Genomic DNA, 14,425 nt, shown 5'->3' on the forward strand with positions numbered 1-14,425 from the left:
CTCATAAATCAGATTGTCCATTACGACCAATAATGTCCACATATGAATCGTATAATTACAATCTTGGTAGATACATAGCATGGGCATTCTCCAAATATGTAACATCAGCCAGCTCATTCATCAAAGACTTTTAATTTCAAGTCTAATCTACATCAACTTAATCATAAAGCCTTAATGGCCAGTTTTGATGTTATATCCCTCTTTACAGAAGTTCCAACCACTGAAGCCTGCAAGATAGCCTTAGAACTCTATATCCGAGACCCTAACCCAACTATAGAAATTCCCAGTAACCAGTTAGCAACCCTCATAGAATTCACCACAATAAAGACAAACTTCATGTTCAACAACCAAAACTACATACAAACAAATGGCCTAACCATAGGCAACCCAGTATCACCAGTTCTAGCCAATATTTTTATGACACAAGTTGAAACACAAGCAATTAACACAGCATTACATCCACCACTATACTGGTACAGATATGTAGATGACACTGTTGCGGGATTCAAATCTACAGAACACATACTTAATTTTTTCAATCACATTAACTCTATACATCCCAACATTAACTTCACATGTGAACAGGAAGAAAGCAATCAAATATCATTTCTTAACCTCAAAATTACAAGAACTGACACACAATTCAAAACAGAAATCCACCAAAAAATCACCCATACTGGACTATACATTCCTTGAGACTCAGCACATGAAACAAATCAAAAACTCAACATACTAAGAAACCAAATAAACACAGCCATAAAACTATGCTCACCAGATAAAATTAACAATGAATTAGACAAAATAAAACAATACTTCATCAACATCAATAAATTTCCTCCACAAACTGTAGAAAACATTATACGCACACACCTAGACAGAAAGCAAAATCAACCAACTAAAGTAAATACAGCTCACGAATCAAAAAACCACGAAACCATATACTGCTGTATACCATACATTCCTGACATCAGCAAACAAATAACCAACATTTGGCAAAAATTAGTAACAAAATATGACATTCCAGTTAATACCAAATTTATTCAAAACCCGCACAAAACTGAGGTCTATACTATGTAAAACTACACTGACAAACACCACACCAACATTATTTATAAAATACAATGTGATAACTGCCACGACTTCTATATTGGAGAAACAAGTAGAAAAATGGAAACCAGATTCAAAGAACATAAAAAGTCACCTTCACACGTTTTCGAACACTGCAAGTCAAATAAACACAACATAACCATAGAAAACACTCAAATACTAAATAAAGAAACAAACATAAACAAACGCAAAATTAAAGAAGCCTTACTTATACAACAACTTAAACCCAAAATAAACCAATATAAAGGAACGCCTTTATACCTATATTAATATAATAAAATAAATAAAATTATATATTCTAACATCTAATACCGCCCTCTACATTTCGACACACAGTTACACAACCCCTTTCAAACATGTGGTCAGCTTCCGGTCAGTTACCTCTTTCTTTGTGAACCTGACGATGACCGAAGAAGGTCGAAACATTGTTCGCTCTTCTATGTAAAATATTTTCTCAACCCAAACGAGCCGTTTTTGCATATAAAGATCTAGTACATTGCTTTTTTTACATAGTTTTTATTGGGTTAGTTTAATGTTATAGGGCAGGCCTTTTAAATAAATTCTATATTAGTTATTAGTATTGATTTGTTGAATAAAAATTATTTAAGGATGGTTTATATGAAGAAACTTTTAAACGAATAGTGAAACTGACAGAAAAAATGACTTCTGACAGGATTCATTTATATTGAAAGTCTGTGTTAGTAAGTTCATTATTTAGCAAAATGTTTTCAAATATTCAGAATACACTATAGCTTTGTTCATTTACTTTGCATTGAGTAGACGTAGCTTAAAGTTGTGTTTGAATTGAAAAAATTAGCTATTTTTGTAACACTTGGGGAATTAAATTTGAACTTGAGTCAAATATTTTAGAAGGTTTTAGTATTACTGTTGTATATTTACAAAATTTAAAGTAACTCTTTATAACTAGAATGAAACTTGAAGAATTATACCACATGTATTGCTTGCTCTCTGAGTTTGTAACTGTGAACCATTTCTAACTTATAAAATTTTATAATGAAAGTCAGTACATCAATTAAAGTGGGATTAGTGATCTATATTTGTTTAAATATATACATGTATACATATGTATCTTGTAAGTATGTTAGTGTTTATTGACTGTATAATACTTCATCTCTTCTGCATGGAAATTAGTAAAATATTTAATAACTGATTTTCTTTAAGATTTATTTTTACTCATTTAACTCTGGATTTGGATGGGTTAAGGTTCATGCATCATGACTTTTTTATAAAATTTAAATTAAATGAATTTATTATCAATGTATATTGTTTAACTTTGAGATTGACAAGAAACAAACTGGACTTTTTCTAACAGTTTAATGTTCTTTCAAAGGTAATGAACTCAATACTGAACATACTACTCCAAGTGTGGCCTAGTCCAGGACCTATACAGTGAAATTATAACCTGTTAAAGCTTGTATTCAGCATTTCTGTGTATTCAACCTAAAATCCTATTTGTTCTGCCATTAGCAACAGAAATTTTCTTGGATGATTTAAGAAACTGACTAACTAAACACTAATATCCTTTCTTCCATAACAGATTTTTTTGTATACATAGTCTTGTTATGCTTGCTAAAAGGTTGCCATATTTCATGAAGATACACTTTAGTACATTTAGAACTGTAGTAGGTAGTTTCACGATCACAAGATTGGTCACAATGACAGTCCATATATGGAGAACTAATCTTTTAAATGTCTTTTGTGTCTTATTTCTCTTAGCTTGTGATGTCACCTTAAATATAGGTTAGTTCAATGATAACTGTTATTTATATTTTTATTCATTCTGAAATAAGAAATATTGTATGATAGATTTGTATTTTTTATCAATGTGTTATTCTGTAACATTGTTAAAAATACCAAAAAAATGAACCAAAATTATATAATGTGAGATAACATTTGAATAATTCAGGTATTTTATTTCTTATTAAATTACTTTTCATGTATGTATCTGTTACTGTTTTAGGTGTTTTAAACTCTTGTGGTTGGCTTATTTGGTGTTACAAGATTAGGCATCGTACTTACATGTGGAAGTGTGCATTATCTGTGATGGTTATTAATGGTCTCCTTTTGCTGGAAGTGGCTGATTTCCCTCCCTGGCATTTTGTGTTAGATGCTCATGCCCTATGGCATTTTGGAACCGTCCCCTTACCATTTCTGTGGTACAGGTAAGATTGTGTAATGGAAGTCAAATAATTTAAAATTTTAAAAAATACTTGTTAAAAATAACCCTTTATAGTTCATAGATACTAACATGTAAAGGAAGAGCTCAATTGCTTGCCAACAGTAAATCAAAAAGCTATTACAATTACATGTGCTTTGACTTGGAATTTGTTATAAGAAGATATACTTGAATAAAATAAATGATTCCAGACGTGATTTTACATGTTCACTAAGATTATGGGGAAAATAATTTTTTTCTTGTAAAGAATAAAAGTGTTCTTATTTTATAAAATAATATTAATGTTACTTGTTTGCACTGTCTGTGAAACATAAAAGAATTATTCCAATAAAAGTTTCAAAAAAATGAAAGTTAACACTGAATAAAAAAAATTGAACCATTTCACAACTGTATGCTGCAGTTTGTTAATCCAATAATGAGTAGTATCATGGCCAATACAGAAGATTTACCACATTAAATATCATACAGCTGAAGTGACTAGGTATTAGTGGTATTTATGGAAACTTGTTCACATTCTTACCATACTTGTTATCAAAGAAAGTGTTAATTTCAGAAAGTCTCCCTTAAAGTCTTTTTAAGTAAGGTTTGACTGGGACTTGCTTGATTAAAATCTTTGTAAAATGACCCTATGCTTATGAATTCATGTTAACAAAGAAAAAGAATTCATGATCTTGCTTGGTATGTTTTTGTCATTTACGTATTTTTAATTCTTGGTGATATTGTGCTTTATAGTAAAAATATTTTTTAAAAAACATAAGGCATGTAACTTTAATGACTTGAAGATACTAAAAAATAAAACTAATAATAAGAAAAGTGGTGGTATAATGAAAGGTTAATTTCCATTCAGAACAAACTAAAAATCAACTTGGCAATAAGTATAACTAAATAAATATACTTTTCTTACTTTGCATATGAAAAGATTAGAATGCTTTGTTTCTTCAGTAGGTATCCTCATCATTTATGATATTTTGGACTTAATGCCAATAAATTATATTAAATTCAATCACCTTATGAGGTTTAGATTATTTCTAAATACGTGTATATTAAGCTATTAGTGGAAAACAGTATAATAGTAAAAGATGACATTAAAATATAATAATCAGATGTGAGCAATTTCATAGAATTCTGCAAACTTTGTGCTGTGGGATGATATTCTCAGGTATGGTAGCCATTTTAACAGTTCTATAGTTCAGTTCATGTTAAACATTGCATATTGCTTGTTAATACAGTTTGTTTGTTTTTTGTTGGGAGTTATGTCTGTTGTAAGCAGGATTAACTTGGGTGATAAATGATAATGAGATAGATGTCATTGCTGGAAATCTCTAATTAAATGCACTATGTAGCTTCATGTAATTATGAAGATTGATTTGTAAGGGCCTTGGACATTTTTGAAAACCATTCTGACAACCAATTGGCTATTTATACCACTGGGTTACAAGACTTTTGGGAGTGCTTTCCATGTGGTGGGCTTCTCAAACTGACACTACCATTGTTCTTCCAAATACTTAATCCTGGCCTATTGGTGCAAATATTAACTGTAATGAATGTTAGCCTAATGCCAATTAAGGCTGTCAAGAGGAAAGACAAACACAGTGCAGGAAGTAGATGTGTCAGGGAAGGACAAGTGGAATTATGTCCTGGGTTGAGAAAAAAAGTTATTAACATCAACACAATACTGCCTAAATAGCAGTGAAGAGCTAAAAGGCTATCAAGAGCATTCCAAATGACTTTGTTAGAAAGTTATGTATGTGAACAAAAGAAAGGATCATAAGGGATGAAAAATAAAGGTTTCCTTGCAGGCCTAGGTGCAGGAGTCTGTTTCTAGTATTGGCAATGCCTCATGCTTTAAGTTTACAATAAGCCTAGGGCTATCAGATACATCTAATTGTGAAAAGTAGCTCTAATATGAAAGTAACTTTAATTTGTGGTAGAAGGCCTAAGCTGGTGATTACCAATGGTGCTTCCTGTCAAAAAAAAAAAAAATAAAGTCATGAAAACAAAAGCAAAAATTGTCATACTATTCATATGTAAATTGTAGTGTTTTTTTTTTTTTTCATACTTGCATCTTAGTGATCTGTGACTGTTCAGAGAGGCAGCAGGTATTGAAAATGTTATAAAACACTGAATTAGAAGATAGAAAATAAATTGTAAAACACAGCAATTAAGAATAAATGTAATTGTTTATTAAAATGTAAATATTAATTATATAGAACAAGGGTTGGCAACCTTTCATATGGTAGGTGAGGTTTGTCAGTCAGCATCATGTTTGGAGAGCTGCATCATATGATACTCTAGCTTAGTAGTTCAGAGTATGCTTACTCTGATTTACTAAGACTGATGTGCAAAAGAAATCAATTCTTTCTCAAAGATTAAGGGGTATTGTACAGATATATTCAAGAGAATTTGGTGTGAAGTTCATTCATGTTCAATATGGGCAGTGAAATACAAGCAGTCAGAGAGCTGCTGGTTGCCAACCCCTCATATAGTTTGTAATGTTCACTGTACTTTGTTGACTTATCCTGTTCTTGCCTTTTTTTTTTTTGAAATTTTTCAGTTTTCTTATTGATGATACTTTAAGTGCTTTAGAAGAAAGAAGAAAAAATGACTGAGATAAATGAAGAATATTATGCTATTCATTCTCTCATTCATATGAAGAAAATTTCATGAAGTGTATGTCTTGTGCCTGTGAGCAATGTATTTATCTTTGTATAGTTAATCATGTTTGTTGGTAGTTTAAAGTTGATTTTATGAAAATTCTTATACTAGTATCGTTACAATAATTACATGTTTTTCTTACATAGAATTTTATACTTTGTTTCTGAGGAAATTATAAAATGTTTAGTAAGGTTTATTTGAGTGCCATTAGATGCCTTAGAAGAAATCAAAACATGATAATGAAATCTGTGATTATTGAGAAAAGGCCCCTTTCGTTTTACAACAAGAGTCATTATGGAAAAAAAGAGAAAAGCCTACAATGGGGCTTCCTGAGAACAAGGATTATAAAATATATTTAGTTCTTAATAGCCTTGCAGGTGTTTATTTAGATCTTTGCTTGGTGTAGAACGAGAGATGGTTGTACCAGTTAATTATGTGATGTACTTGTGGTGTTGAAACTTTTAAAATATGGTGACAACTCGCTTGGTAGAATAAAAACTTTGTCATAGCTATAAATAAATATCTCAGTAAAGATCACCTGGCTGGCATCATGTCACATGTGATGATGTTAGTTTCTAGTAATTGTTTTTAAGTATTTATTTTCTCAATATAATACTATTTCATGTTACAATATATTTCCTTACTTCTAAAAGCAAAAGTGTTCTTGTATTACAATCTTAGGATTTTCATTTTGTTTTAAATTGTACAGGGATTCCTGTGATATTTTGTTGGGAAGAACATATTAGGTTGTGTATGAAAACAAATATCTATAACATTAATTAAAAAAGATCTTAAATAAAATTGTGGTATGTACATGGACATAATAGTATCCAGACATTTTTATTCCATGCTAATATCAGATTTTACAGGTATGCATTGCTGGAAACAGTTAATACTAAACACTTTAAATTTTCTCTTTTTTGAAAAATGTGGTAATACGATATGGTGTTCTACACTGTTTACAACAGTTATTTGGTTTAAAACTAGTTTTAGTTACTTATAGGTGATGTCATATTTATGGATAGTGAACATATATTTGTATTTACTCTTTCATGAAATTTTAGGAAATGAACATTAAAAGGTTTTTATTTATTTTGCTTATAACTGAAGCAATAGGTACTTTGCAGCATATGTATTGTCAAAAGCAGATTGGGGGTTATGATTCTTTAGTGATTTTATTTAGTAGTGCTTGCTTTCTTGCATCATTTAGTACCTTTAATGAAAATCACATAGCAAATTTCAAATTGTGAAGAGTAACATCAATGTGACATGAGATTCCAAAATAGTAAATATTAATTTTTTTTTTAAATTTGAAGTTTATTAACTACATGAAAATGTAAAGGGTTAAAACATCATAATTACTGTGGAGGAAAACTGATTGATTATATTTTGTGTTTCATATACATTTTCCACTGATTTTTTTAATACTCGTATTACAGAATGTGTGTGTGTTTGTGTATCTTTGTGATTCCAGTATCTAATTAGAATTAAACTGGTATAAGGGGCATATTTGGCCTCTCAAAAGCCAGAAACCCTTATTTGTTTTTAAAAAATATATCCTGTTCATAATCCAATTGTTAAACAATTCAATAGTAATAGCATTGGTAAAGTTAAAATAGAATGATTGGAGAAAGAAAACAATTAAGGATATGCCAGTTGATTGTTTGATAATTGTTTTTTAAGCAAAACTATTTAATTGGAATATGATGTTTATAATTTTTCAGTTATCAATAACAATAAAACTAGTAAATTTTGGTTTTTCAGTTATATCACATGAGAAAGCACTAACATACCTAAAGTATTCATATATCTGTACATAATTATAGTTTCTGGTCATTTTCTTCAAACCTCAATTATCTGCAGAAAGTGGACAGTTTTTTTTTTTACACAATTTATGCTTGAGTTTATCATTTTTAAACATTCATAAAACTTTAAAAAACAAATTTTGATTGAAGCCTTCCTATCTTCAAAGGAATTTTAGATGTCAGTAGAATATATAACAGGTTTTAATACCAACTGAGAGATTGTAATCAGTACTTTTTCAGTAACTATAAACATATTATGGTGGGGGTAGATAAAATGTATTTCTTCTGTCTTCCTTAATCATTACAAACATTTTAGATGTAAAAGGTTTTTCAGTTTTTAATATGAAAAAGCAAACTACATTAATATTAAGCTTACTTTTAATTTTAAATATGTAAAATATATATTATGAACAAATAAGGTTTGCCATTTTGCTTAATATAGGACATACTCAGTAAAAGCTTGGTACACTTGTTACAAACGTGACACTGAGAAAATCATGCTGCTTTTACTGGAAACTGTAGGAAAGGGAACAGTTGCATTTTGGTTTATTCTTTCCAACTCATTCTAATGATTGTGCTGAAAAGACTGAACACAATCTTTTTCTCCACCTTTTATTGATTACACCTCTACTTCAGGTCTAGGACTGAGGGGAATTTATAGTTTAGTAGAAACAAACACAGATGGATTGTCATATTTAGCTCTGTTGTCTGATTTTTTCAAACATTAATTGGCTGATTTTGTCATCAACAAATACCCCAAAACAATTTAAATTTTGTACACCAGTGTAGTTTATAAATACATCCCTTGTCCTGTTTCTACGTGAAGGACTTTACTTGTATAAATTACATTTTGTATGGTGTTTTAACGTCTGACACCTCCCAATTGTGTCACATCATTGTTAAGTTGCAAGTCTAACACATAAAACATTTCATGTTTGAGCAAACTTTTGAATAGTTTAAAACTAAGGTTGTTTATACAAGACTTAATGACTGAATATTGCTAAGTTTTATACATAAGAAATGCACAAGCATTAAAGTTTACTATGTACATAATCTGATAATTCAAGTATAATTCATTTTCATGCAACTCAAGACAAATGTTAGCTTTATAAACATTTGTAATTGTTTTCTAGTAAATATTTTTTACTATCAACTTGAAGAATGAGATTATCATATGGGTGGTGCAAAGAAATGGGAGCTGTAGAACTTCAAATTTTCATAGACAAAATTAATTGTTAATTTCCTATCAATATCTGAACTCTGGTGATTATTCTCTGTGCAATTAATTACAGTTTTGAATATCTTAATGTAAGCTTAATGAATACAAATACAAATTGCACAGAGTTTACAGATTTTAGGTATGGATAAAAAAGTAATTGTTTTAATACATTTCTGCAGCATAAATTTATAAAAATGTAGTTCAGTGAGGAATAGTTGTTACTAAAGATTAGTATTGAAATATTTTGTGGAAAGTGATGCAATCATTTTTTCTTTTTAGAAGGTGGAGTAATTTATGTACAGTAAGGTGTTTTTTTAAATGATGTAAAATACTGGTACATATCTATGCAACTATCATTAAAGTAGGAAGTTGTCAAACAGTATTGTTTTGTGTGTATCTTAAGCATGTAATGTATTAATATAATTGGAATTTAGTTTGGCTATTAAGCTTTGTTTTTAATAGTCCACAGCAGTGGACAGCTTCTTATAACTGTGGATATTGTTTATGTAGTTACAGGATTATAATGTTTTATAACACACAACTGTACTTTAGATATATGAAATAATCATAATGAAGTTTCATTAATAAAAGTCTATGAAGTATAGTTGGTGTATTTGTTATGAACTTTTTTTAAATTGTATATTACAATTTAACTGTTGAGAAATCATAATTTTAGCTTAAAGATGTGAAACATTACAACATTAAATTAATTTTTAATAAAGACTATTAATTTCACAATTTTTTTTATTTCTGGTAGTTTAAGGAAGAATAAAGATGTGATAAAGAGAACATAAAAGATTACACACCTGAAGGCTTCAACAGAAAACTGCTTATTGCTTTTATTCCCACACAGTGAACAAAATACAAATCTTTCCATAAAGTTACCAAGAAAAAATACCAACATATCAAAATCTAGAATAATTTCCCTTTATATCTGTTAACATTAGCTGATGATTTGTCATTTCCTCCTTTAATGAAATTATACTAACAATTATGAGAAACTGAAAGGTTACTTTAATGAAATAAAACTATTAGTTCTTAAACTTTCTTTTATTTTTTTTTAAATTAGAGGATCTGTTTTCTTAAAAAAGTAATATAAACTATAATGATAATTATTCATAGGATAATGTAAGGTTTAGGAAAATTTTATTATAAAATTAATACTCTAATATTTGGAAAATAATTTCCACATGTACTGAAATCACAGTATAGTTAAGTAACAAAGAATACAAGCTATTGTAAACTTTTTGCTATATTAAATGCATGTACATGTAAATATTTCTCAATAATAGAAATAAATTAAGAAAAATGAAATAGCTTACAATTCATCTGTTCTAATAATTATATCTGAATATGTACAACTTTAAATATCACATTGACCTTCACCATAAATAAAATTTGACTATAACAAAAAAATACAATTAAATAGCCACATTGTGCTAATAAATGTTTTATAATTATACTTTCACAGAAAAGTTACTTATCAAATGTTAAATCAAAATTTTAATGTGTGTATGTTTTGGAAAAGCAAACCATATTTTATCTGTTTGCCTTTTTTTTATGGTTTTTTGAAGAATAATATAACACGTGGTTACAAAAGTTTTCTTCAAAAGTAAACAAATTTTGTTCAAGTAACTTAATGTTTCTTATATTTATAGATGCCAACAAATCAAAAATTCTATCTTTGCAAGTAAGACATCACCAATCACATTGTGTCTTTCATGAAGTAATGAAATTAAAAAACAGGAACTATGCTTTTAAAGAAATATTCAGTTTGTTTTATTTCTGGTGTAAAAAGTACCTGGTCATGGAATGTTTCATCTGCTTTTACCAAATCATTTGCACTACACTCAATACTGTTTAAAAGTCAGTTCTTATTCTGATTTCATTTAGTGTATATAGAATAAATTTACTGTTTCAAACTGCTTGAATTTTGACATTTAAAGAACATCCACTTAATACCAGCTTTTCTATGTAGTTTTGAACATATTTGTGGTTAAATGATAGTAAAGAACATTTCATTGAAGATAATTCCATAGTCATAAAATGACTACCATAGCATAGTATTGAGGAAATACATGTACAACTATAATAACTATGTTAAGTAAATTACTCAGTACAAAGTTTTAAATTTTTGAAGTATCTAACACACAGAATAAGATGTACTTTTTTCAGTAATAATTAAATTTATATTAAAATAAATTTTCTGAATGTCTTTTTAAAATATGCTTTTCAAGAATTCCTTTAAACCTATACAGATGAACTTTAGAAAGTGCTCCATAATGGTTAATTTTGTATAAAGGCAAATTTTGCCCAAAGATTTTTATCATTAGGTAATGATACGATTTGCTAGTCAAATTAATTTTACATTGAATGTAATAGTGAAATTTGCTTCAGTTATGTGATGATTCTACTTTTCTTTAAAATTAAATTTATCAGATACTCTGAAATCATTTTAATAGTTTTTTTTTAAATATTGATACTTTTGTAGACATGATACTATTAAGACCTTGTGTATTTTAATATCTCTACTATTATGGTAATAAGAAAAATTAGTTTAGAAACAAGTTAATGTAATAACAGAAAAATAAATTTATTGTCTAAAATTAATGTGATAAACCTTGTTAATAAGGTGAGCTTTGAGGTAAAATTTGATCTATTCCAGATCTGATAACTCTATGATGCTGAGAACATAAGAAATCAAAGTTTCCTAGCTTTGTTGTATTATCACCAATTACAACAAATAATTCAGTGGAGCCTCATTTCACAAATCCCACATAGTTTGGCTCAGTTAAGTGACAACTTACTATATTTTTTTTTCTTCTGCAAACTATATCACTAATGTCAAATGTATTTTATAAATTCCTATGTAAAACTTAACTTGAATTCTTTATTTTGAAATAGATAGATATAAAGATAAATCAGTGTTTGAAACAGTTACATTTCATGGATCATTAGAAATTTCTCATACACAATGTTTTGTTATGTACTGTGGCTTATCACAAAAATCCTGATCTTGAAATAATTGTTTTATCAGTTACAGAATTCCTAATTAAACTAAACAAGTATACCATCAATGTTGCAATTAATTCTGGAGTTACCTCTAATTTATAAATGAAATGAGCAATTTAAAACTAATTTCTTTGGTTACTTTTACATATACAGTGTTGTGAAAAGCACAAAAATATATTTAACATAACATAGAACGAACAGTACGCAAGAAAGTTTGTAACTTACAAACTGAAGCTAGTAAAAACTATGCTGGAGGAAAAATAATCTTGTTATTTTGTATGAAAATGACTCAAGATCTTTCTCCTCTAAAGAATCCCATAAAACACAATAAACAAAGTCAATGCAAAAATCTGTTTACAATTCAAATGAACAGTATAATTTAAAATAGAAATATAAAATTTAAATAATAATAATACTGTTAACTTTCTTTCACTATGTAATCATTTTGTCAAATCATTAAAAATAACTCAAAATAACTGCAGTATCTTTGATACATTTGAAATCAATATTCAAATTGAGATGTGAATATTTAGTTTTTTTAATTTTATACTTTTGATTACTTTCCTCATTCTGTAAAAAACCTGGACGACAACTAAATTCTGTAATACAAATTTCAAACAAGTTTCATCAACTACATCTTTTGACTATATATAGCTTCATGTTATCTACTGTACCTCTCATCATAATGTTAACTGGTCTAGCATGGCATGATGGCTTGGGTACTCAGCTCACAATTTGCTGATTGGAGGATTGAATTCCATCACTGAACATGCTCACACTTTCAGCTGGTTGGAGGGAGGATGGAATATAATGTCACACGTAATTTCACTATTTGCTTTTAAAGAGTAGTCAGAGATTTGATGGTAAGTGGTACCAACTAGTTACTGTGTCTTTATTTTGTCACTAAAAACTTAGGGTCTGCTAGTGCAGGTATCCCATGAGTAGTTTTGTGTGAAGTTCAGAAAGCAAATGTACTGCTAAATGGCATTTTAACCAATAAAGCCACCTCAGATTCATTAATCACTACCACTCGACAGTTTGGATTACCTATTGGATATAGCTGTTTTTGTGACACAAGTTTACAACTTTCATTGTATACCAAATCTATCAATTAGGAAACTAACAACATTTAATATAAATAAATTCTGATGTGGGACTGACTGGTATTAACTGCTTCTTAAAGCACTACAAATGAACCAAAATGGCATTTCAGAAGGAAATTGTGTATGGCTGAGTGTAACAGCCAAGTTGATTGTAGTGAGATCTGATGTATATATTTATAAAGGGTGTGTGAAGGTGGCATCACTTCAGGTCATATTTGTATAATCCTGAATGCATGCAAGTTTGTTGATGAAACCAATATTAATTATTATTTAGAATTTTTGAATATATTCATATACATGACATAAATTTCATTACCAATATTGTGAGGAGTTGCTTTCAATTTATGATAAACAAAGTACAAAAGATATACAGACAGACATTTTCATGGTTTTTATTGTCAAATATTTGAATATGTGACATATTTAAACAGCAAATTCAGTATTTGTTTCAGCTGTAGGCAGTGATCAAGGATACAATGTGAAGAAAATTCACAAGGAGGGTTTACATTATAAACAAACCTAGAAATAAAGCTCCTATTAAGTGGTTGAGAAGTAGCATGCAGATATTAATTAAGAGGATGGTTTGTTTCTCTTGCTCCAACCTGTTTTGCATATCAGCACAGTCGTAAACCTTTTTGCTGTGAAATCTTGTTCTATACTGAATCATATGGTATGAAAACTTAACTTTATTTTGACAATCTTACTTTATCTATAATTCTGGAAAGTTGTACCTCCATAGATAATCAAAATTATTTCTCCTTTGGTACTTGCTCAGTCTGTCTTGATAAACTGGCTATTCAAATTTACACCAACAAAATTATCTATTTAAAATATATCCTGGGAGATTATGGTCTCACATAACACCCACATCTATCTTGACAGACTATTCAAATCCAAACCAACAAAATTATCTATTTAAAATACATCCTGGAAGATTACTGTCTCATATAACACCCAGAAGTTGTCAAATTCAAACTAAGATATAATTTGATCAAATACAGTAAAAAATGTTATCCAAATAAATATAGCCAAAAAGTTACTCTAATCTAACACAACTAAAGACATTTACCTATGCTTTCAACTTCAATCTGTTTACAACAGCTTCTTTATTTAAATGCATAAAACAAATGTAAGTACTGTTGATATGGAGTCAATTTTCTGTTTTACCTATTCCTTCTTTAACTTCTCTTGCAATAGAAGTAATTAGTACTGTTGATATGGAGTCAATTTTCTGATTTACCTATTCCTTCTTTAACTTCTCTTGCAATAGAAGTAATTGCATCACCATTTTCAGTACTTAATTGGACTAACTACAATAAAAAATAAT

General features: G+C 28.9%; 2 protein-coding genes across 12 annotated transcripts in view; one reads left to right on the forward strand and one right to left on the reverse strand.

Moving 5' to 3' along the window:
• The window catches only part of PGAP3 (Per1-like protein PGAP3), a 64,096-nt gene extending 52,283 nt beyond the window's left edge, over window positions 1–11,813 (forward strand). For 4 of the 5 annotated variants that reach the window (XM_076470658.1, XM_076470660.1, XM_076470661.1 and 1 more), the window contains 2 exons: window positions 3,089–3,290; window positions 5,859–9,587. In XM_076470658.1, the coding sequence (XP_076326773.1) occupies window positions 3,089–3,290; window positions 5,859–5,913 (257 nt within the window). In that variant the 3' untranslated portion in view covers window positions 5,914–9,587. Of the gene's footprint in view, window positions 1–3,088; window positions 3,291–5,858; window positions 9,588–11,648 lie in introns of those variants that run through there. The other variant, XM_076470663.1, reaches the window with a different exon arrangement.
• The window catches only part of LOC143233857 (putative sodium-dependent multivitamin transporter), a 35,585-nt gene continuing 30,957 nt past the window's right edge, over window positions 9,798–14,425 (reverse strand). For all 7 annotated transcript variants that reach the window (XM_076470656.1, XM_076470651.1, XM_076470652.1 and 4 more), the window contains one exon: window positions 9,798–14,408. In XM_076470656.1, coding sequence (XP_076326771.1) covers window positions 14,322–14,408 — 87 coding nt within the window. In that variant the 3' untranslated portion in view covers window positions 9,798–14,321. The remainder of the gene's footprint in view (window positions 14,409–14,425) is intronic.

The sequence above is a fragment of the Tachypleus tridentatus genome, chromosome 12 (genome assembly GCF_004210375.1).
Source record: "Tachypleus tridentatus isolate NWPU-2018 chromosome 12, ASM421037v1, whole genome shotgun sequence".
Classification (NCBI taxonomy): Eukaryota; Metazoa; Arthropoda; class Merostomata; order Xiphosura; family Limulidae; genus Tachypleus; species Tachypleus tridentatus.